The 22,492-nt window shown below is 42.7% G+C and overlaps 1 protein-coding gene and 1 long non-coding RNA gene across 13 annotated transcripts in view; one reads left to right on the top strand and one right to left on the bottom strand.

Annotated features, from left to right (window-relative positions):
- STOX2 (storkhead box 2) overlaps positions 1-22,492 on the bottom strand; it is a 148,275-nt gene that overhangs the window by 26,208 nt on the left and 99,575 nt on the right. Inside the window, exons 2-4 of one of the 12 annotated variants that reach the window (XM_048078246.2) lie at positions 13,520-13,674; positions 3,734-3,805; positions 3,273-3,402 (exon numbers count right to left, since the gene is read on the bottom strand). The exons of 3 other annotated variants lie outside the window; for them this stretch is intronic. In XM_048078246.2, the coding sequence (XP_047934203.1) occupies positions 3,273-3,345 (73 nt within the window). In that variant the 5' untranslated portion in view covers positions 3,346-3,402; positions 3,734-3,805; positions 13,520-13,674. Of the gene's footprint in view, positions 1-2,926; positions 3,122-3,272; positions 3,403-3,733; positions 3,806-4,294; positions 4,539-13,519; positions 13,675-19,399; positions 19,561-22,492 lie in introns of those variants that run through there. 8 more of the 12 variants (XM_048078254.2, XM_048078250.2, XM_048078251.2 and 5 more) reach the window with 8 other exon arrangements.
- LOC125184581 (uncharacterized) lies at positions 17,048-18,255 on the top strand. Its single transcript, XR_007168841.2, has 2 exons — positions 17,048-17,169; positions 18,016-18,255. It is a non-coding gene; the product is annotated as an uncharacterized lncRNA (long non-coding RNA).

The raw sequence follows: 22,492 nt of genomic DNA, 5'->3' as shown, positions 1-22,492 counted from the left end.
AATTACCTCCATAGCTTGTCATCAGTAATGGTCTGCTGGAGGTAATTAGTTACTCTTGGTTTAAAAAGGCTAGCACACATCTGTAAAACTTTCAGTAGACCTAGTGGTCGAAAGCCAAAACCCCCTTACTCAGGGAGGCTCTAATTTGCCAAGTTTTATCTTAAATATCCTGCGGCTCTGGGAAATTACAAGCACTCTGTGGTTATAGTTAAGTGAACAAACTTCTTTGATGCACAGCAACAGAAAATATCTTGTGTTTATGATTTAATATATTATATTAACATCAATTATGTGCATAAATACTGCACGTTTAGCCTCATGAACAGAAGGTTTACTACAACTTCTTTAGCAAAGATCTGTTCAAAAAAAATCAAATATGCCTCTCCTACTTTTTCTTCTTTTTTGGAAGACCACATCACTTACATGAAACATCCAGCATATGGCTCCTGTTAGCTCTGACTGATGCTTGTCTCAAGCAGCTTTCTTTTGAAATCAAATTACTATCCTTGACTTTCATATGTTTATGTTCCCAATTAAATGCAAACTGGAGCTCAGAAAGCAGTTTTCACCAGCTGACTGCATGTTTCGTTTAAATGCTATATATGTATATATGTGTAGTTTCAGCTCTGTTTCTGCAGTGTCTTTCCAAACTTCTCTTTAAAGAAAAATTTTAAAAAGCTTTTCTACACTTTTTAAGTGGTACTTAATTTTCAAAAACATCTAAGTGTATAACAAGCAATGAATGGGATCTGTCCTCCTTTATGCCTTGGGAATTTTTAGCGCTACCCTGTGGGACAAAAATAATTACTGTTACTCAGAACAAAAGATCACGCAGCAAATAAAATAAACACTTAGCTCTTACATAGCACATTTCTTCGGTGGATTTCAAAACATTCTGAAAACCTGGGTAACCATAACTATCTTTAACATACAGATGAGAAAATGACAGCCTGCAACAGAGTTGGGGATGAAAATTCACCTGTCCTGAACCCACACCAGCCAGACCCTTTCCAGTGCCAGTTTATCTACTGTCTCTGTCCTCTGAAAGTCTGGGTGCCACCATCTTGGGAGAAAATTAAGTAGACTGTATTCCACACCATGTATCAGTAATTAAACTACCAACTACATACGGATGACAGAATTTTTATAAGTGATTCTGCTGCTGGAAAGAAGTGACCTGGAAGTCAAACTCCCCGTCTCATGAAGTTTGCATGAGGACTGTTTGAAAAATCACCTCTTGACTTATAAATGGAACCAATTCGGTACAGCCATTCAGAAGGAAAATTAAGGAAATTACAATGCAAAGCCACACTTTATTAGAATTTATACACACTGTTTCCTTGATATGGGGAAGAGACCTTCTGATTACGCTCTGCATCCTGTGAAATATAGGAAGCCAAAGCCCAGCTTCTCTTCTGCATCCTGACTCTCAACACCTTTGCAACCTTTTGCCTCCTGTGGATCAAAACAAGCTTTAAACATGATTTTTAGCCTGGTTTCCACAGGAAATGAAGCTTGCACAGTCACAGTCTGAGGATGCGCATGTGCCAGAGAGGTCAGGACTCACTAGACAACAGAGACTCTGCAACAATGAGATTTGCTAGGCATGCTCCAACTGCACAGAGCTTCGGGCACAGCCACGTCCCTCTAGACAGGGCAGAACCTTGTCGAAAAACACACATCGAGTCCCTACTTTTGCTGCTTACAGAGCTATGTAATTAATCAGAAGGCATTAAACAAGTAGAGTGACTTCGTGGTACCTTGTGGTAGTTTCAACAAAAATCCCCTACATAAATTTTCTTGGCAACAACCTGTTTTGGTCAACAATCAACCACTGTGTCACTCCAGGAAGAAGTACAGAAAGCGGCTCTTCAAACAAAAGATGAGTGACAAAAACAAAACTGCTGGTAACAGACAGGAAGAGGGCTCTTCAACCTAGATTATTTTCACCTTTTTCCAAGAATACTGTAAATGAAAAGCCTCTTCTAGAAAAAGAAAAGCACATTTTCAAGTTGACTTACAGAAGGGACAGATGCCAAAGAAGTCAACTATCTGGCCTGGATTGCACTTTGTCCCCTTTTCGCCCAAACCCCAACATGACTGAATCACTCTAATCACAGGGTACTTGCATACATGTGGCAAACAAAACCTTTCATATGTGAACTCACAACAATGACATATAATTGCCATTTTAAGCTAGACAATGCTTTCATCTGATGAAACCACAGGAGAGAACAGGAAGAATATGCAGATTTCTGTATTACCCAGATTACTCTGAAACACCTTGGATCCACACTAGCATAACACAGGAAAGAACACATTTTACTAAGCAAATCTGAGATAAAGGAAATCAGAAAGCATATTGCTTGCACTGTACTCAGCCATAGCTAAATCCTCATTTTAAAACACTATTCCTGGAGTATTTTATGAGAAAAGCTGCAAGTCGTGTTTACTAGACGGTTACACATATCAGAGTACTCATTTTCAAGACGAAAATAAGTTAAAGATTCAGCCATTTATTCACGTTTAAGAGAAGCTTAAACAAAGGCTTCACAAGTGCACTAACATACATTCTCTCACCAGGAAGATCCTTCTGCAACTCCGGAACACATGCACACCAAAACATACCTCCCCTTGCAGATACGGGTTATGAACACTTCAACAATGAAACCTGGCAGTGTGACCACTCCATTTCTAACCAGCCTGAAGAAAGCACAGCAACCTTAAAAATGACAAACCACATGGTAAACACTTGCCTCTGAACAAAGTTCTTCTCTTTTGCCAGTTATTAACTTTACTTCAATCACGTAAATTTATCTTTTCAGTTGGTCAGACACAGCTAAAAGCATGATCTCCAGGTTCACCAAGTGCCAGTATGTTTGGAAAGAGGTGCTAAAACGCCCCCAGTCACCAGACTTTGTCTTACATGCATTCATCCTGTGTATTTTCTGTGATACAGATTTCCTTTTCTCGGTTCATGTCCTGTGGCCAGCTGCCTCCTGATCCAAAGTGATATCCCAGCACGTGTTATGACTGCAATCACAAAAAGTTTCTGCTGGAGCATGGAACTTTCCCAGAGAGGATTCAGTTGAGGAGATTTTTGTGGTGTTGCTTGCTTATCCTGGGACAAAAGAGGGCAGGATTGTGGTGCTGCTTTTTTTTTTTTAATATATTGTGTGCTTTAGAATGTGTTTATTCAATATTTTTCAAATGCATCTCTTAATAAATGTCCATATTCCTGGCACACAATATGTTAAAAAAGGGGGACTTACCTGAACCCCTGTGGTCTGGTTCCGTGCTCCAGTACAGTATCCAGAATAGCTGTGATGTAACAACACCGTGCATATTGGGGCTTTATATCACTGTGGAAGCTGACTACAGCACAGATCAGTGCCACAGGACCTGAAAGAAGAAAAACAAAGCATGTTTTTAGGCAGTAATATGCTGAACACCCACCTCTTAAAGCAGGAAGTAGAGGCTTCCAGAAAATAAAAGACAATGCAGTATCTATGCAGTTCTTCCGAAAGCAATGCTATTTCACACTTAATTCTCACATAAGCACAAGAAACAAATGGTTAAGAAACAACAGAGGCGGTGGAGGCAGAGAATCTAAAGGGTTCTACAAATACAACTCCCACACAGTGTTTTGAAAACATCTCTCTCCTTTTGCCCCATTTCCACGGAAAGGCTGGAATCACGCTCTGACACCACCCCCTGTTTCGAAGGCACTCACAGTCTTAGCAAAGCACCTCTCCACTGCAGCGCCTCAGGATTCTGCAGTGTCACTCCTCTTCTGCCTGGCTCTCTGCAAAGTGAAGTCATAGGAATGGATCAGCCAACCTGACTTCTCACTACCCTGCCCAGAATCCTTTGTGAACTGAAATGAGTCATCGCTCTGAAAAAATCCACCACGGCGCAACGTTCCAGGTTTCTCCCTACGTCTGCGCTGGCTTCTTTGTCTTTGAAACGAAGTGCCTCTGCCTCTGGAACTGTGCCCAGCTGCATTGTACAGGATAACAAGCCAGCCTCCTCATTAAGTGGACAAGAAAGCTATTTACATGCATTAGCAAAGACAAGTTAAAGCTTTAACCCTCTAGTCAAGGCAAGAAATTCACCCCTAACATATCTTCCTGATGTAACACACAGCCACACGACACACAAAAACACGAATGCACAGACATACGTGTACACACACACACACACAGAGACTTACAAAGAGCAGCATTTTCTTGAATTATTCGCTATTTAAGCATGACACCAATTTTTATTCTATTGATTAAAAGAAAAGACTTACTCTCCTTTGTCAGTCCCGAAGAATGCTGCAGACCTGCACGTAACAGACAGCTCTACTGTACTCGGGATCAAAGTTATGCTGCTGCAACTGTTTATCAAAAAATTAAAAGCAGTGGGCAAGTTCTTGCAAGCTCATTTTTCATCATCCTATTCACCGTTTGGGCTCACAACAAAGTGAGCCCTGAAACCACGCCAGGCAGAAAATGTCAAACTGCTCCAAGTGCTGAGAGCCAGCGGAGCTGCTTCAGCTCCTGCCGCTACTGACAAAGGAGGCAATGCTCAGAACGAGGTCACTGTGTCACGATCTCGCTCCCGACGCTAGATCTTCCTCCTCTTCGTGAGGATACGCTAAGCCAGAGCATCGGAAAAACACAGACTAAGGGGTAGCAACAGCGTACGATGAGGGACAGACGCTGTGGCTTCAGAGAAACGCTTTCAGTTGTTTTGGTGTTTTAAGAGAGAGAAATGTTTAAAACTGTCTTTACTGCAAAAGGCTATTTTTAGTCGTCATCTGTCAAAATGAGAAGTCTGATAGGCAGAAATGGAGGGGCAAACAAAAAAGGAGTGCTGCCATGGGGCTCTTCTTTAAAGGCTCCTGTATGCTAAGCATTCTGAAGCAATTTGAAGTATAGCAGGCACCTAATCCTTAAATGCCTGCAACACAGCACTTCAGGACTCACCTGTGCTGTGTTAGAACAGGCAGTTACCCCAGGTTCTCCCAGCAGTGAAAACAGCAGGTGTTTAGGACTGTTAAATACAAAGGTCATCATCCCACTTTGCTGTGAGACCTGGCCTTACAATGACCCTCGCAGTGAAAGAGGCAATCCCAGCCTAAAATAGGTCTCTACAAGTGCTCCAAGAGGACAGCAAAGAGCTGGGTTAGGCAGCTAACAGATCGCTTTTGTTCACAGGTCTATGCCAACTATTATGCAGTGAAGCCGTACCATAACCAACCTGATTTACAAGGGTAAGGTATGCAGGGTGCTCTGCTACACCTGTAGTTACACAGTAGCCAGGATCTCAACACTGAAAGCTGGGCTTTGTGTTATACACACACTCATCAACTCCTATGTTCCCTAAAAAGGCCTCATTCCAGGAAATCTTCCTTCAACTTTACAGGAGTTTTGCCTTCCCTAGGGCTGCAGGATCAGCCACAAAGCCTCTAATGAATCCAACTTGGCATCTGCAATGTTTCGGTCCCCCAGGATCATCCTGTGGAAACTTGGGTTGTTTGTCTGCTAAGCCCACACCTACTTTACAGCAATGAAACTCATTCCAAGAAGAAAAATTTCTAGGGGCTTAAAAGCGAATTACAACACACACCTACTGCAAGAAAAAACAAGAGCTCCAGACTGCTTTTCCTTTGCACCAGACAACATTCACGCACAGGGGAATAGCTGGGCTGGTGCGTGCAGCAGTATTTCCAAACACCTGCACAGATTCTTGCAGAAGCACTCACCCTTTTATTACCAAAGTTAAAATAAAGGCAGAAGGAAGAGAAATGTAAAAACAGGATCTGAACGCCCGTCCTTTCTAACAATTATTTCTAGTACTTGAATCTGACTCAGGGCAGCCTGATTGCTCTGAACCAATCTAACTGTGAGCTCTCTGAGTCAGAGAATTCCTCTAGCATGTGAAGCCTGAGAGACACTGAAGGCCTGCACACGTACCTCGTGTGCACAAGCACCTAGGCATGGCTCTATTCAGATTCACCAGCTCAGAGCAGTACCACACAGCCCTCTGATCGGTACTGTGAACAGCAACAAGTGCCTGACACCACAGGAATGGCAGAGAGCAAATGGGAATGGAAAGACCAGCAGCAGGAAAAGGTGAACGAGAATGTCTGAAGAGCTGAAGTTGATGGGCAAACCAGCACTGCCATCAGCTCACAGAATCATAGAAAGGCGCAGGTTGGAAGGGACTTAAAGCTCATCTAAGTACAACCCCCTGCCACGGGCAGGGATGCCACCCACCAGATCAGGTAGGCCCAGGCCCCATCCAGCCTGGCCTCGAATCCCCTCAGGGGAGGAAGGCCTGGCCCCAGCTCCACACGCACTTCCCAGCCAAGGCAGCCACTCCGCTCCTTCCTCCACATCTCCCTCCCAGCGCACAACAGAAGACTGTTCTGACACCAAAGCTGCCTTACTGAGGGCACCTGGCATGAATATGCCATGCATTTCTCTGGTGTAACTCCATGCGTGCCCGTGCATCTGGATATACCCGCTGAGTACAGCGGTGTAGCCCGAGATCCACCTCCCTCATTCAGTGAGAAAGCAGACCATGTTAAAACCCTTTTCTTCCTTCCCCCCACACCGTGCTGGAGTCGCACACAGCCTCCTTTGCTGAGCTCCACATCAGCTTGTGGACGTCCGTGGGCTCTCCTGAGCCAGGCCCTGATATTCATCCCTCTCCTCTGCTGCCACAGCCCCATCACTATCACTGAGGGAAACTCGGAGGAGAAAAGCAAGGTGCTAAAATGGAGGGGGACATCGATGGGAGAATAAAAACGGTTAAAAAAAAGAACACTGCCAAAAGATGCCAAGAAGGTTATCAAGAGCAATTTGAAAATTGAGACTAGCCTGTACCAGCCTCAAGGGATCCTGAATTTTAGAGGCTAAAAATCAGCCATCGGCACTCAGCAGTTGGAGTCTGCAGATGAATAGACTGGAGCTGTTCATTGCAGGTCATCCACCACTACCCTCACCTCTACATAACCAGCTTCACGAGGCAGGAGGCACCTGAACACCAGACTGTGAACACAACCCACTTCTTCTGTGGCCACAGAAGAAACCAGACTAAAGAACATCAGAAAGACACAAACTCATGCTTGTATTTCTTGAGGAAATCTCTACATCCTGAAGATTTCAAGTTGTCAGTGCTCTGCTACTAACGACTTACTGGCAGCATGCTAAGAAATTCCACTTCGCTTACCTGAACAAATCTCCTGGTTGTTTAAGAAACCACTTAAGAAAACACAAGAGGCAACTGGATCAGGATATTAAATTGAGCAATATCCCAACAAGGAATGCCCATCTGGTTTTGTGCTACTGTTGTCTGAGAGTTTAAATACTCCTTTATACCCCCTCCAGCTGCTGGCACCCCAGTATATTTGCAGAGAACATACCTCGCTCCTTCAGATCTCGTCCCGCTGGCTTTAAAAGGCACGTTCTTGTAGGGGTCTCAGATACCTGCCCATCCTGTTTCGTTAGGCTTTCTAACTTACACAACTATCCCTTAAAAAGCAACAACCAAAATTCTGCATCATATTCTAGCAATCCAGCTAACCTCTCACCTCTGTCAGGTAGAAGGAAATTCAAATTTCCATACTTTCACTGGAAATACCCTGCCTCATATATCATAAGAATGAAATCTGCTTTTTTCTCAGCTGTACTACCTTGGTAGTTTATTGTTACGCCACACCTGAATTACCAGTTGCAGGTATCTTTTTTATGACAAATTTGAAGCAAGCGTTCCTGGGTTTGACTCCCAGACCATGATCTTGCCCAGACACTTTATCAGCTCACTCTTTGGATCTCTGACTATCCAAGTCTTCTAATTTAAGCATCTCCACCATCAATTTAAGCATATCGCACATTGAAGAGTCACAAAAACTAAACTGAAAAGTAAATGATACTTTACAAGTTACCTAATGCAGGACAAAACCGTGACCCAGTGCAACACTTGCTAAGACAACTGCCCAGTGAATAGTATCTCAATGAGCCCACCAGTCTTAGCAGGAAAAACAAAACAACCCACAGAACTGGCCCCCCCCCCCCCCCCCGCCCCCCTCCCCGAAAGCCTAGTGGCTGAAACAATTGTCTTTTTAGAAAATTACAACTCACTGGAAAGTATGTGACATTTTAAATCACATGAAGAATTCACTAACAGATTTTGTAGCCAGGACTATGGCATGGGATAGATTTAAAAAAAAAAAAAAAAACTGTTTTAAAATATTTTTTGCATAGAAAACTTTACTATTGATTTAAATGATTGATGCTAAAGCTACAATGTCACTAACAACAAAAAAAAAAGCTACAATGTCACTGAAAAAAAAGCCTGCCTATTTTCTGGCAGCAAACAGTAAACGCAAGGAAAGACAGAAGCATTAAAAAAATCTGACACTAGAGGAGACTTGGCAAGAAAAGACGAGCACATGAGAAAGAAAAGGAGAAAAAAAACCACCAAAGTGATAAACATAGATGCTTTGTTTCAGGGTGGAAATATTATAAAGGAAAACATTCCTTTGCAAGCACTCCTGAAAGCACAGAACATGGCTGTTGAACACAAGCAGTCTGCCTTAGCCACACATTCTCCACTGCCATCCTCAGCGTAGCCAGAACACATTTTCAGTGTGGCTGGGGATGCTGCAGCAAACGTACGGCGAGAGAGTTAGCAGCCGAAATTCTTGCGAGGTGAAGGGCTGATTAGCAATACAAGCCAATGATACAGCGCACCTTCTCTCATTTCTATTGACTGCTGTAACCATGGAAGGATTTTCCTCCTGAAGACGATACTGCGGTGGTTACAGCTTTTCAAACAAATAGCAATGACTGGCAGATAACTTCAGGTTAAAATAAGAATCTGCAACACTGAATGCAAGTCCCATGGTACTGCAGCAGCCTTTAACAGCACGGTTTTTCCTGGCTGGAAGAGACCTGATGAAAAGGCCAGGCATGGAATCAATTAAAACAGTGCCAAAGTGGTTTTAAAAAGAAAAGGTTAGACGCTCCAAAGACTTAGCAGTTGAGAGTTTACTGGGTCATTTTTTTTCCCTGTGGTGGAAAGCAGAGGTTTTATTATGGCTGGAGTCGATTCAAGAAGATATACTTTAATGCTTAGGAAACTGAAATATCCTACACCTTTTACAAGAAGTAGCCATACTACAATATTCTGCACCTAACAATCTACTTGAGTGGGGCAGATGCAGTGGCCCCTGTTTCCCACAGTGTCTCAACACACTTCAAAATCCTGTCCTTTGGTCTCCCCTGTGATCAGCTGTGGGATGGGAGCATGGGAAATGCCATGGCACAACAGTGCAGCGACTTGCCCAGTCCTCTCGTGCTGGTCAAGTGTCTTAGAGGAAGCATTAGAAACCCACAGCATGCGTGACCGATGTTGTATGCTGCATCTTAACCGGAAATGTCCTTGCTCCAGACAGAAACAGTTCGTTCTTTGAGACCCTCAAGGCCCGGCAGATTTTCATTTTTTCTTCCACGCAATATAGCTATCAGCAAACGCAGCAATCCCAAACTACCTGCCCAAATAAATGACAGTACCTGGAACCAGGGGTTCCCATGGTTAAACAATTAACTAAATCAAATGCATTTCCTCTTGTCCATTTCACTTGGTTTTTGCTTAATTTTATTAAGTACTCACTTCATTACAGGAAGCCATAAACCAAAACCTTCAACAGGCATTCTATTACAGCAGTAACACCTTCCTGCCTCTTGCTCTTTTCTTTTTTAAGCAAAATTTCAGGAATCTGAAAATCTCACTGCCTGTGAGATACAAACCTGAACAAGGTATTCAAACTGGACAAAATTTCGTAGACGTACATCTCTTGTGTGATGATTTCTTATCTACTGCCTGATTTACACAGCCTTGCGCTTACATTTTTAATTACCACCACCCACTCATCTCCCACATTCACCACTCTGACCCCAGTGGCACGCAGACCACACTCCTAAAACAGCAGGAACCTAAGAGGTTCCAACGTGATTTTTTCCACGTTCGCTGTGTTGCCTTACATCACCGATGTCATTATTTCGCAGGACTGCTCAGCTGTTTCACTCAGCTGTTGCTGAGCCTGAAGTCCTTCTTAGCACTGTTAATGAACCTGGCCAACTGAGACCTGACGGATAGGGTTACCACTTCCTTACCCAGCCCAACTTTCACATTTCCAATGTCACTACTAAAAACCAACCATTTGGTATTGATCCTTGCTGCCCAGGATCCGTTCCTGTGATGAGCACTGGCCATTCCCCTTTTATCTCCTCTGTATTCTAAACAAGTCCTCGACAAGACTTTTGTGTTGGGCTTTCACCAAGCATTTATTAAGCACTAGAACCTGGAAGAGTCCTTGTGCTCCCCAAGTGTTGCTATGACCCAGTTTTCTGAAAGATGAAAGTGCATAAAAATAGTTGTGTCTTGTGCCCTTTTACCCGGTATAGAAGAGCCCTAAGTTAGGATACAAAGACTAGGTTCCTGAGATGACCACAGGAGCTGCTGACGGTCTCAATTTACATTAAACTAAATCAAAAGGCCAGCAAAAGAAAAGATCTGGGATTATTTCTTGAACAACAAATTCAGCAAATATCCACTGGATATGGAGAGGAAACCCCACATACAGTTCTGAGATCAAAACTGTGGGATGAATAAATCCAAGTTCTGTGTAAGTATATTTTATGCCATAAAAAGACAACATTTTCTTAATGCACAATAAACCAACAAAACTACAGTCATTCCCTATCTTGTCTTTATGTCATCATTCCTTACTCCGGACTGTAGGAAAAATGGCTTACAGTTACAGCTACGTCCTTTCAATGAGCTACAACCACAGGCAGTATTTTAACTCACGGGCCAAAGGGCGCACAAATCCCATTTAGAAGGGTAAAATGTGCAGGGGATGGTGCGTGACCCTCTCCTCACCTGGCCACCCCCAGGAGGCTGCTGCTGCTGCACGGGGCCAGCCGCTGCCTACCCGGGATGAAAGCAGCCTTACAAGTGTTTTTTGAAACCTGCGCTGTTTCTTCTGCCTGTTTGGTACCTAGAAATATTAGTGTTAAGAGCTAATGTACAGGCTGCTTCAAGAAAAACCTAGACTATAAAGACTGAAATACGATCAGCAGCAGATTGCAGGGCAAAACAAGGAACAATATAGGAAAAACATAAGAAAGGTTAAAAGGAAATGCAAGGAAAGAGATGAATTTTGTTTGACTCCTAAAGCAGGCAAGGCAGCATATGTGACGTTAACGATGAAAGAGGACTTGCTAAAAGAATCCAAATGCTTAGCAGGGCTAAACGGAAGCAGGAATAACAACCAAATGGTGAGAAATAAACTTTCCAGCTGTACGAAGGCTGGGAAAATCCAAGAGCCTACAGGATTGCTGGAGTAAGCAAAGTGGGAACGGCTGCGTGTTTTGGTGAAGAAAGAAGTGAACAAAAGGACAGTTGTTTTACGAAGGCCGATCTGCATGTGCTCTGCATCCACTGGGCGCTTGCCTTTGTTTTGTTTTCTAGGCTGACCTTCACCCTGTGCCACACAAAGGATTCAATGAAAGCCTCCCTTCCAAGTCTCAATTAAAAGCCTGAGGGAACAAATGCATCTTGCATGCAGCCCAAAGCCTGAGCCCAAGTGCCAGTGACCCAGCAGAGGGAGCAAACCTGGCAGCTCGGGAGTGAGCTCTGGCTGGGGGCACCTGCATCCCTCCATGACTTTGAATGAGCTCCCCCAGGCTTTGGAGCAGGCAGAATAACTAAAAAGAAACATTTAGCTTGTTCCCCAATGGGTTGCTCCTAAGCCTTTATAATGCAGGAGCAAAGCTAGCGGAAGGATGGGCGTTTAGGGGGACAATGAAGAAAGCAGAGAGCAAATTAGTAGTGTGCATGCTAACAAGGTACATGTGCAGTATCGCTCCAGCGAGGAGCAAGCACTTTGGGCAGTTTGAACCAGAACATACACAAGCAGTTAAGCATGTCATCACCAACACTGGCTTTAGAAGTTTACTGCTCCTTTATGAGAACCTCTTCAAAACACACATGCACATGCAGTTTCTAGAAAGAAGGAGTAATCCACAAGGACTTGAAAAAGCGTGGCTTCCCAAAGCGCATCTTGTGTGCCATGTGTGGTCCGCAGAGCCTCTGCAGGAGGAGGGGTTTTTTGTCTTTAATTTGTGGTGTTTTATTTTAATTGTGGTACTACATTTAATTGAGATGTCACACTGCATATCTGTTATGCAGCATCTGGTCTGGTACATTCCCTGAACACAATCTGGGGAACCTCTGTGTTATGGGCATAAAATGGAAACTGACCTCAAAGCTTTGGTCCAAGAATGATTTACTGCCAGAACTACCACCATGTAATCATACCTATGTAAATCCATATTTATTCTGGAATAAGGGTGCTTTTTTAACCTGATTTAGCTTATACTACTTCCAAATATTACATCAACTATGGCAGTTATACGCATATAATCCTGCTAAATTCCTCTGCAGGAACTAACTTTCATACCACACATAAAAAAGTAAAAACGAAAAACTGAATAATCAATAGTAAAAATAGAATACTAATTTTAATAGAGGCAAGAATGTGCCTTCCTGCTGTTCAATCATATTCTCCCCAGCATATCCAAAAGGAAAATGTTAAAGCAAAGGGATTACTCTTTCTTTTAATAATATTTCTTCCTGAGTTCTGATAACTTCACTTTTGAAAATAGAAAACCACTGACATTTAAAGCTGCAAGTTCTATTTCTCTAAAAACTTCCTGTTATGGTGAAAGGCAGAGATCTTAAAAGCGCCAAGTTTGGTTCCTATTGCCATATGTTGTTTCTAATAGTCACAGCTTGAGTTTCAAAACTGATGTAGATTTGCACTTCCCTTTATCTCCATTGAGTGCTGCTGTACTCTAAGTACTTCTGAAAATAAGGACGGTTACTGAGGAGCCTAATTTTAGGCACTCATTTCTGGAATCTGGCATAAAAGCTCAGACTTGAAATGTGAATAGAAACCATGCATGCAAGTTGCTTCGTAATATCTGAAAGTCTCAGGCATAATGCCTAAAATTATGCGTCTCCTTCATACCTCAATTTATAATTAAGAGCCTAACAGTCTACTTTATGGCATAAAGGTTTAATTTGTGTTTTTTGCCTTGTACCTGAGAAGCTTCTTTAAGTGGAAGTTTTAAGGCAATTAGTATTTCCAAGAAAAGTTTTGGTTTTGACAAAATGCTATTCTTCAGACGAAGAAGAGAGGGATACAAAACAAGCAGTTCTTGGTTTTAGACAAAATAATTCTGCCATTCAGTGTCATTTCCTCGTGGTATCTTTGGAGGCAGAGGATGAGAAAGCTTTGTGTAACTTCCCAGTGACATTTTCCTTCTGATAACATGACTTCTTTCAAGGACAAGAACAACCTTGCCAAACACAATCACCACACATTTTCCTCTGGCACGACATGCAGCCTCTGACTGTATCATTCATCACCTATGCGGGCAGGTATTATGCAAACCTATTCGCCAGGTATCGCTCCTTAGGAAGTGCTAGCTGAACACCAGAAGTACTTAGCATCTCCCCCAGGTCCTCCAGAGAGCAGGACATCTCTTTCCAACAGCAGTGAAGTCAGTGCTGGCCCTGTGATATCACAGCATCCTCCGCAGCAACAGCCTGTGAGGTCACAAATGAAGGATTACCACTTTGCTGCAGGATTAAGGGAAATAAGAAGCCGGTCTGTCAGGAAGATGGGTTTTACTTCAAATAACAGGAATTAGGAGAATGCTGAAAATAAATGGGCCATAAATTGTCTTTGTGTGACAGGTTGGCTTTCTTCAGTAGTACTGTAAAATACGATACTGCTTTCTTTGACAGCCTCCAAGTAACTGAGTGAACTAGAGGCTGTCTCTTGAGTTATTACACAGGAGATGAATCTTGAAACAACTTTCATATCTTTTGACTCATCAGTCATTTGGTTTTACAAGTGCAGACAGCAGCCAGACCCCTCTCCTCAAACTGCCTGCTAGCCAGTTTATTCACAAGTGTTCAACGTGTTGGCACTAAGTACCAGAAAGTGACCAAAAAAACAAACAAACAAAACAGAAAAGGAACAGGAAGTCTGGAAACACCTTGCATTAGCACATCTTATTATTAAGGCAAGGATCTGCAAAGATGAACCAGATTGGGATTCTGTGTTCCTAAGAAAGATCAAAAACAATAAAGTCTAAGCTACAGTGCTCTAAGTTCTTGTTTGAAATGCAAGAAACAATGATTACTTTGACCTTTCCCAAAGAACATACTTACAGTCACAGGAATCATTATCATAAGCATTACTGTAAAAAAATAAAATACTTGTACAAATAATTTCTTTACACTTTTAAAGTTTCTTTTTTTTTTTCTTCTTTTTTTTCTCCAACCATAATTGGTTCATTCCCCTGTAAATACCCTGTCTGAAAGTTTTGTGAAGTACAGGACTCCAGAACCTGCTTGAAACTATTCCAAAGCCTGCATTTCTCCCCTTGCCCCTCAAGGAGCAAATCAAGACCAGCATTAACACGAGCACCTGATGAACACTTCCTGGCCCCTCAGGGAACCATGGAGGCTTCCATGGAACCATTCAGAGCACAAGTTAAAAGGGAATTTGGTCTCGGCTGTTAAAAAGTTATATTCCATAACGGGAGAAAGGGAATGAAAGGAAGGATGACACCTGGTGAGAACATTTACATTATTCCCAGAAATCTTATGTCCCATGCATGCTTGTACATGAAAACATCTTTCCCACATTTTTGTAGTAACTGCCCACTTTTCCAGACGCCTGGCAACTCAGGCTGCCTAAAGTCTGCACACTAAGTACTGCGCTCATGTAAATTCATCGCACATGTGCAGCAAGTCCAACACATCAGGTGTACTATCCGTGCATAATTTATCCATCTGGAACTGTCCCAGATTCTAAGATTAAAATCTAGCAAACCTAAAACAGCCTGGTTCGTAATTTACAGCCAGGACAGTGATGCAACCTTGAAGTAGTTTTACAGCATGAGAGAGAGCATCTTGCAACTTCAGGAAAATTTTGAGTAAGGCTCTCCTTACAACTTATTCTAGCCAGAAGGTGAGACTTCCAGCACCTGAGTGTTGGCAGCAATAGTGGATTTCCACTCCAGGAATGGGAGAAAATGCTGGGACAAATTTGCAGTAGCTGACCAAGCTTTCACCTGTGGTCTCATCCTGGAGTCTGGAGAATTTTGATCTCTATATTGCATTTGGACACGCGTAAAAAAAAAAAAAAAAAAAAAAAGGAGAAGAAATAACAGGCAGACTGATGGTATGCTTCACATTGTTTTCAATATGCTTTGAAATTCTGTAACGTATTTAAAGCCTTCTCTGCCCTGCAGCGCAGCAGCGCAGCATCCCAGTGGAAGTCTTTAGATAGACCAGCTCTACCTGCTCTGCCACCGAACCCTACAGCTTTCTAGGACTGTAACAGCCGAACCCAGCTGTGCTACGGAGCCACAACCGATTTCGAACAAAGTTACCAGCTCGGTGCAACCTGGATCGCCTCTGAGGCCTCCACCGAGCCCTACCTCAGCAACGGCCCCTCCTGCCGCCGGCCCGGCGACCCCAGACCGAGGCCTGCCAGCCCAGCACCCCCATGCCCTCTGCTTACAAGGATGCTGGCGACCCTGAAATCGAGGAGGAAAAGCAAGACCCGCCTGGCTTGAAGAAATTAGCCCTGCTTTTGCACTTTGCCCAGTCCCTGCATCTTTTGAGCCAAACCAGGCACGGCGCTTTGCTTCAGCAAAGGCCACCCGCGGCCCCAGGCTTTCGGGCATGTGAGACCTGAGGCAGGTGGAGCGCAAAGAATAAAATAAAACAAAGGCTTTTGTTGGTTGGTTTCTTTAGTGTTGTGATTGTAAAGGTTCAGGGTTTGGGTTTTTCATTTTAGCATTTTATATATTTACTTTATGAAGGAATAAAGCCAATTTCTATCCACCTCTCCTTCATCATGAGAAACTTTCCCATCTGAAGCAAGGGCACGACAGGCACTTGGTACTCCAAAAAGCAGTACGGGCACAAAAACCCCACTGCACATCACCTGACAGGACATGCTCTGGAGATAGCAGGCAATGCTAGCCAAGCGCTTCCAGAAGCGAACCTGAGCAGCTGCAGGAACCAAATAATCCACCCTCTCCACTAGAATACTAAACCCTTCAAGTATTTTATGGGACTTTTTAACTCAACACTGCTTCACAATTGGTCTTCAGGTTTAAGAAAGCAAACCAAAGGACCACAACAAAAATATTCTCCTATGACTGGTATTAACGTAGGCTCCACACTTGTAGTAAAACTCAGGCTGATTTTCCACCTGTCTAAAAAGATGTTATCGTCTAAAAAGAAAACTGGAAAATAAATATTTTTTTCCACAAGAAGGGTGAGCCCACCAGCCACCTCTATCCTGAATGAATATAGGAGTTTCTGTCCCAAACGTGTTTTGTAAAAAGAGACTAGCACATGAAATCCAGAGCAAACCAAAAAGTTGCAGCAAACAGCATACTCAGTTGCTTTTGGTTCTGCTTTTAAAATGATGTTTGACAATATAGGCTTAAAAGCAAGCAGAGAATTTGTTTCTAGAGCCAAATCACAGGGTAGCAAAGGTGCCTTGCCATGGATCCAGAGCTCTGAACTTGGGCTGAAGGCTTTCTTCCAAGTGTCAATGGGCATCTTGGTTTTTAGGGCTGGTCAGTCTCACGGCCCACTGGCATCAATAACATGAACAGCCCAACCACACAAGGCTGGTGGATGTTTAGGAGAAAGCTAAAACAGTATTTATTTCGGAGTAACTCTGTGTTTGGGGCGCAGCTGACACAAGCCCTGGTAGGACACGGGAGGTCGGCAGTGTGTTGTGGTCAAGAATCAGCACAATGACCTCATCCTCCTCCGGCACTCAGACGCAAGGAGGGGAGCTGAGAAGGGACGAGCAGACAATTAGCCACTGATTCAGCCTGAATTTCAACGTTCTTTCCTTTATGAGATCACTCATCATTTGAATCACTTATGGAAGCTGCATAAACGCTTTTATCCCAGTACTTGACAGGCAACCCATTACTAGAGTTGGCTAACTTGAAAGAAGCGGAGACTTTCTGCTTGAGCAAGGAAAAAAAACTCAAGAAGGTAACACGGCAGAGTCTTGATAACATTGAAAGGCGACTGCCACCACTCTTAAGCTAGACTGAGAACTGCTGCATGGCACCAAAAGTGCTGGGATCTTCCCTGCCCCACAACTACACACAGAAAATGCACACACGATGGACAAGATCACTGGTAAAGCCCTTTAAAGTTAAATAAATAGCTGGAAGCTGAAAAAATAATTTAAAAAAAATCTAAAAATCCAATTTTGCTATGCCAAGCAGTATAAAAAACGACAGCAGGCTGTTTCCTGTGATCATGTAGCATACAGGAAACCCAAAGCCAAGGCTCAAGGTAGAATATACAAATTCTGGGTTAGTGCAAAGTTTTTAGAAAAGACTTATCCTATACTGTGTCCACACCATATTCTTGCTGACACTGCTTTCCCATAGTATTGTTTTGGCTCCTCTACTTGTCATTTGAGCCTTTAAATGTTAGCTCCTTCACTGACATGACTGAAACCCATCACTTTCTCTTCAAGTCAGGTATGAAGAAATGGTTCCTTACAAGGTGACATCAGCAGTGTCTGGCATTTTACAAGATCTGGAAGAAGACACGTCCTGCCCCAAGGAGTTCACAGCCTACTTCAGACAGAGCCAAGTCGTTTCAGATAGAATCTATGAGGCCATGCAGGCATGAGATCACTTCCTCCTTGTGATCTTCAGCTTTACATATTTATCAATTACTTCCATTTAAAAGGTTCCTTTGAAAAGGAAAAAAAAAAAAAAAAAAGGCTCTTAATGATTTTATCAGCTTTGGTATTTGGCCTTGGGACCAACCATGTATCTTTAGTTATTAAACATTCACAATTCCCTTTTTCCTCAAGTACAGGAGGAGGAACCTGGCAAACAACAAGAGAGGACAAGATGAGGAGCAATACCTTCCAGCAAAACTAGCAACTGCTCAACCAAATTGCACAATCTATAGAAGAAATGCCACAACTGTTAGCTTAGGGATAAAAAGCTTACAATCAAAACCTGTAATTTCTATTGGCACCTTCTGTTTGTATTTAAAGAAAATAATGAAAAATCTGATGCTTACATATTTCTGCAATACACAAATGCAAAACGATTCCTTAGTTTTCCCCATCTACTTTCTGTTAACTGGAAGCCTAGAGTGATCTGACTACTACCTCCACATACAGCCTTTGGCCAGCTGCTCAAGCTCTGGATTTTTTCTGGAGGCTTACTAAACATTTTTGCTCTTTTCCTTCACTGCTAAAAGGATAGATTATGGCAAAGATTAAACTAGGCTAAACACAATTTGTTCCAACTTCCCACTTCTCTCAGATGTCAGCCTGAACTGAGCTAACAGATGATGACCAAGCAAATTAGTTACAGTAAGAACCAAATTTGAGGCCCAGCACTGGCCAGTGTTAACTCCAGGAGGAGATGCTTAACCAGCACACGTCGATTCTTCCAGCCTCCAGGAAAAGCTCCAGGACAGGTCCAGCACACCTAGCGCCTGCAGACTAATCATCATTACTCCCTAAACTGCACCACGAAGCAGCTGTGATTCAAAAGCAGGGGGTGGTAAAGATATGTAAAGCTACCCAACACATCTGTGGTGCGTTCAATGCCATGACTGTAACTGAAGGAAACGTGCCTTGGGCCAGCTTTACCCTGTGGGGTAACTCCCCAGATATTCAAATATTTTTTGCTGTGTTGAGCACTGTGGTACAGAACTCGGCTGCTTATGTTACCAGAGCTGACTAGGTTAGAGCTAGCACTGGCCTGCCTGTACCAAATGAAGTCATGCTTACATACTCTAGCACTCAGCATATCCTAGGCATATGCTTGGCCCTTTTAGACTTTTTTATTAGTAGTATTTATTGGAAATCTAAGCATCTGGAAAACCCTGCTGAATGGTTTATGCAAAATGGTCTCTCCCGTGCCAGAAATCTTCCATTTGTAACTGACAGATAGGGTTAAACAGCCAATAGATAAACATACGTATCTTTATTGCCCTTGAAACACATTCGTGTCAGACACATACATTAGAAACGATATATTCTTGTCTATGCTTAAAAATTAACTAGCAAATTGGGTGCTTTTAACAGGCCTATCTAAGCTGGCAACGGAACCAGTATAAACAGAAGTAAACCCTCCCCAGCAGCTCCCAGCCTGACCCACTGCAGAAAGCAAAGCCATTGCAAACGATGTTTTTGCCAGAAACTTTATCCTGAACTTCTACGTTACCTAACTGGATCTCATACCTTGTAGAGAGGAACATACCGTACACATAGAGGAACCTACATCTGGAACCTGTAATTCCAAATGACTGACAGTCACCAGCCTCGTGGCAGGTCCACGTGACAGCTGGAATTTTCAAGGGGGGTTTAAATGGTGTTCTAAATTCCATCTGTTTTTATGACATCTGGGTTTAGGTTTATCAGCACTGTTTTTATCAAGACGGCAACTTCTACAAAAACTCCCTGGAGCGGGCAAGCATTTTTTGTTGTATCTGATAGACCATTGGCACTTGAACCAAGTAAGGACACATAGCTGGAACAAACAGGGATAAAAGTAGCAAGGACACATTCCAAGAACATGCTTAAAAATAGTGCTTTTCTGTCAGTGACAGCGTGTACCCATTTCTACCAAGGATCTGTTAAAAACCATCACTAGCAATAACGAAGTTTCCCAAGGAATATGGTATATTAGACATGAGACCAACCATTCCAGTGGAAAACACCATGCAAGAGAAATAAGGCAGAATCCTGCATTTTTCTGTCACTGCTGCAATACCTCCCCAACACGCAGATTACACACAGTCAGAAAGAATGGCTTCACATGAACAACATCCTGCTGTGTAGGTTACAATTCTACCAAAATTAAAACGTATCAGAAAACTGTACTGATGTTATGAAATATTAGTTCGAGAGAGGGAGAAACACTTTGACAAATGTCAGGACTTCCTGTTTCTGTATTCCTAAATGAAGTGCTTCTTTCTCTCCCTTCAGATTAGTTTGTTCTGAAAGGCTGCATTAGGTAACGCAATATTTAAGACATTTAAGCAGTCAAATTTGAAATAGAACAGCCTGATCCTGATGGAATTAAGTATTTCATCTGATGTAAAACTACTGTTTTGGGGATTTTCTTCCACATGGAATTTGACTACTTTTGAGCTCTGTTTCAAATCAGAAAACAATTTCCTTTGAATCTCACAAACCTCCACAGAATAGAGCTTCTGTCTACGAGTGAACCATATGTAGGACTTGAGTTTTACAACATGAGTGTCAACATGTGTCCTAACAAGAATATCCAGTATCATATATTTCCTCATGTGAAACTTGAGAATCTTCACATATTACTTTCAAAATGAAAACTTTCATTCAGTCTGAGCATGGCCCGAAGAAGCTGAAGCGTTTTTATTGCCTTCTTCTCTGTCTCAATCCCTGTTCTGTTAGTTTTTCTTGCAAATGCAATACTTGATTGGCTTGCATGTGTTTATAAATATGCATGTACATCTCAGAGTAGGAAAGCAGCAACACCATTACATCAGCCTGAACACCTGCACCATGCTGACTGAAGCAGGGCAGGCTGTCTATTGTTTCACTTTCTTATTAACATCTAACTTCCTACCCATACAAACTTTATTTCTTTGCCAGTAAGAGCAATCAAGCTGACTGGAGATGCAGGTCTTTAAGAAAGAAACGGTGAAAATATCTTAACAATTATTTTTATAATTTTTATAATGTCATTTGCCCCAAGTGCCCATTTGCGTGGAAAACGTTTAAACTGTTTCATTAAAAAATCTCCAGTCCTAAGGGAGCTTTTAGAGTTATACACAAAACATTTTCATGCAGATTGAGGGCATTAAGTGCTTTATGCATGCAATAAAAAAAAAAAAAAGAGCTCGAAGAAATGTTTCAAAAAGAAAGAAGGAATATTTTAAATCCAAGACAGAGATCACATACATCACATTTGTAGGGAACACAAACTGAAAAGAAACCAAAAGGAAACAGTTGATAAACTATAGAACAGATTACTTCCAAAGCCTCAGTCAGCAACTAATGTAAATGACTGTCGCAATAATTTTTCTTCTAATTTAAAATGTAAACCTTAGAAAAAACAAACTGATTTTGCACTGCAGAATTTTGCCAGTCTTTATGCTAAGCTATGTGTTTAGGCAGAACAGACAGCAAGGATCCAAGAGAGACAGTGCTAGCGGAGACTCTCACCACGTGTCACCCAGAAAATTTGTTGTTTCAGCAAACAGAAAACTCAGACAGGAGATGAGATGAAGACTGCTAACCATGGCAGCGGTGGGGTAATGGCACAGCCTTCCAGCAGTAGGGACAAAACCCCAGTCTGGTTTCAAAATGGATCTAGAGCCATTTGGGGAAAAAGCCTGTAACAGTCATTTGCAGCAGCAGGAGATGGAAGTCAATGGCCCCAAAAGCTTGTTTCTTCAGATTCTGGCCCCTACCAGAAGGCAGCTGTGGGAAAGGCATTAGCTGGAGAGGCATCTGAATACCTGGAAGACAGGCTACAAAGGAGCAAGCATTAAGACAAACCCCTGAGGGGAAGCAGGGTTGCTTTGGAAATGTTTATTTTTCATTTCAAATCTTGATTCTGACTTGATAAAGAGAAGCCCCGAGCAAAGGAACCGGAATGGTGATAGTCTGGAACATGATTTCATCTTCCCCAGCTCGCGAATCACCTATCAGCTCAGGAGGAAACCGTAAAGCTTAGCAGCCCGGGCTTGCTGCTGGAGGAACGCAATCCCACCGGAAGAATGCGGAGCTAGCAGGGTTTGTCTGGTCAGGCTGGGATCTGCTGCAAGGCTGTGGGTGAGTGAGGCAGGAGGCTGAGGAGCGGACAGTTTACTCCTGCGAATAAGATTTGGAGTGTCGCACCAAGCATTTCTGCAGGAGCAGACGGCCAGCCCTCAGTTAGTTCCCACTTGGATGTTCAAGGGATCAGAAAGGGTAACATTTCTGTAAGTGAACTAGAAAACGCTCCACGGCACCCATCTCTAATGAATACAAAAACACTCTGAGAAAACCAAGTTTTGGTTGCTGCACTGCAAAAACTCCACAACTGCTCTAAAAATCTGCCGTGCTTTTGCCTTACAGTTCAGCAACGCTCAAAGCCTATGAATGGCTCCTACTTTTCTGCTGCTAGTGAGTGTACAGAATAGCAATAATAAATAAGTGCTGTGAGAAGGATCCATTGATTATCTGAGAGTCTCTTGTATTGGAGCCCAGATCCTTACTAGGATTATTTACTATTAATTATCTATTACCAACATGAAACAAGAAAGTCCCATGACAGCCTCACTACCTCTCACAATGATGAGCACC

This window comes from Anser cygnoides, chromosome 4 (assembly GCF_040182565.1).
Source record: "Anser cygnoides isolate HZ-2024a breed goose chromosome 4, Taihu_goose_T2T_genome, whole genome shotgun sequence".
Taxonomy (NCBI): domain Eukaryota; kingdom Metazoa; phylum Chordata; class Aves; order Anseriformes; family Anatidae; genus Anser; species Anser cygnoides.
This window is presented reverse-complemented; position numbering and strand designations above follow the sequence as displayed.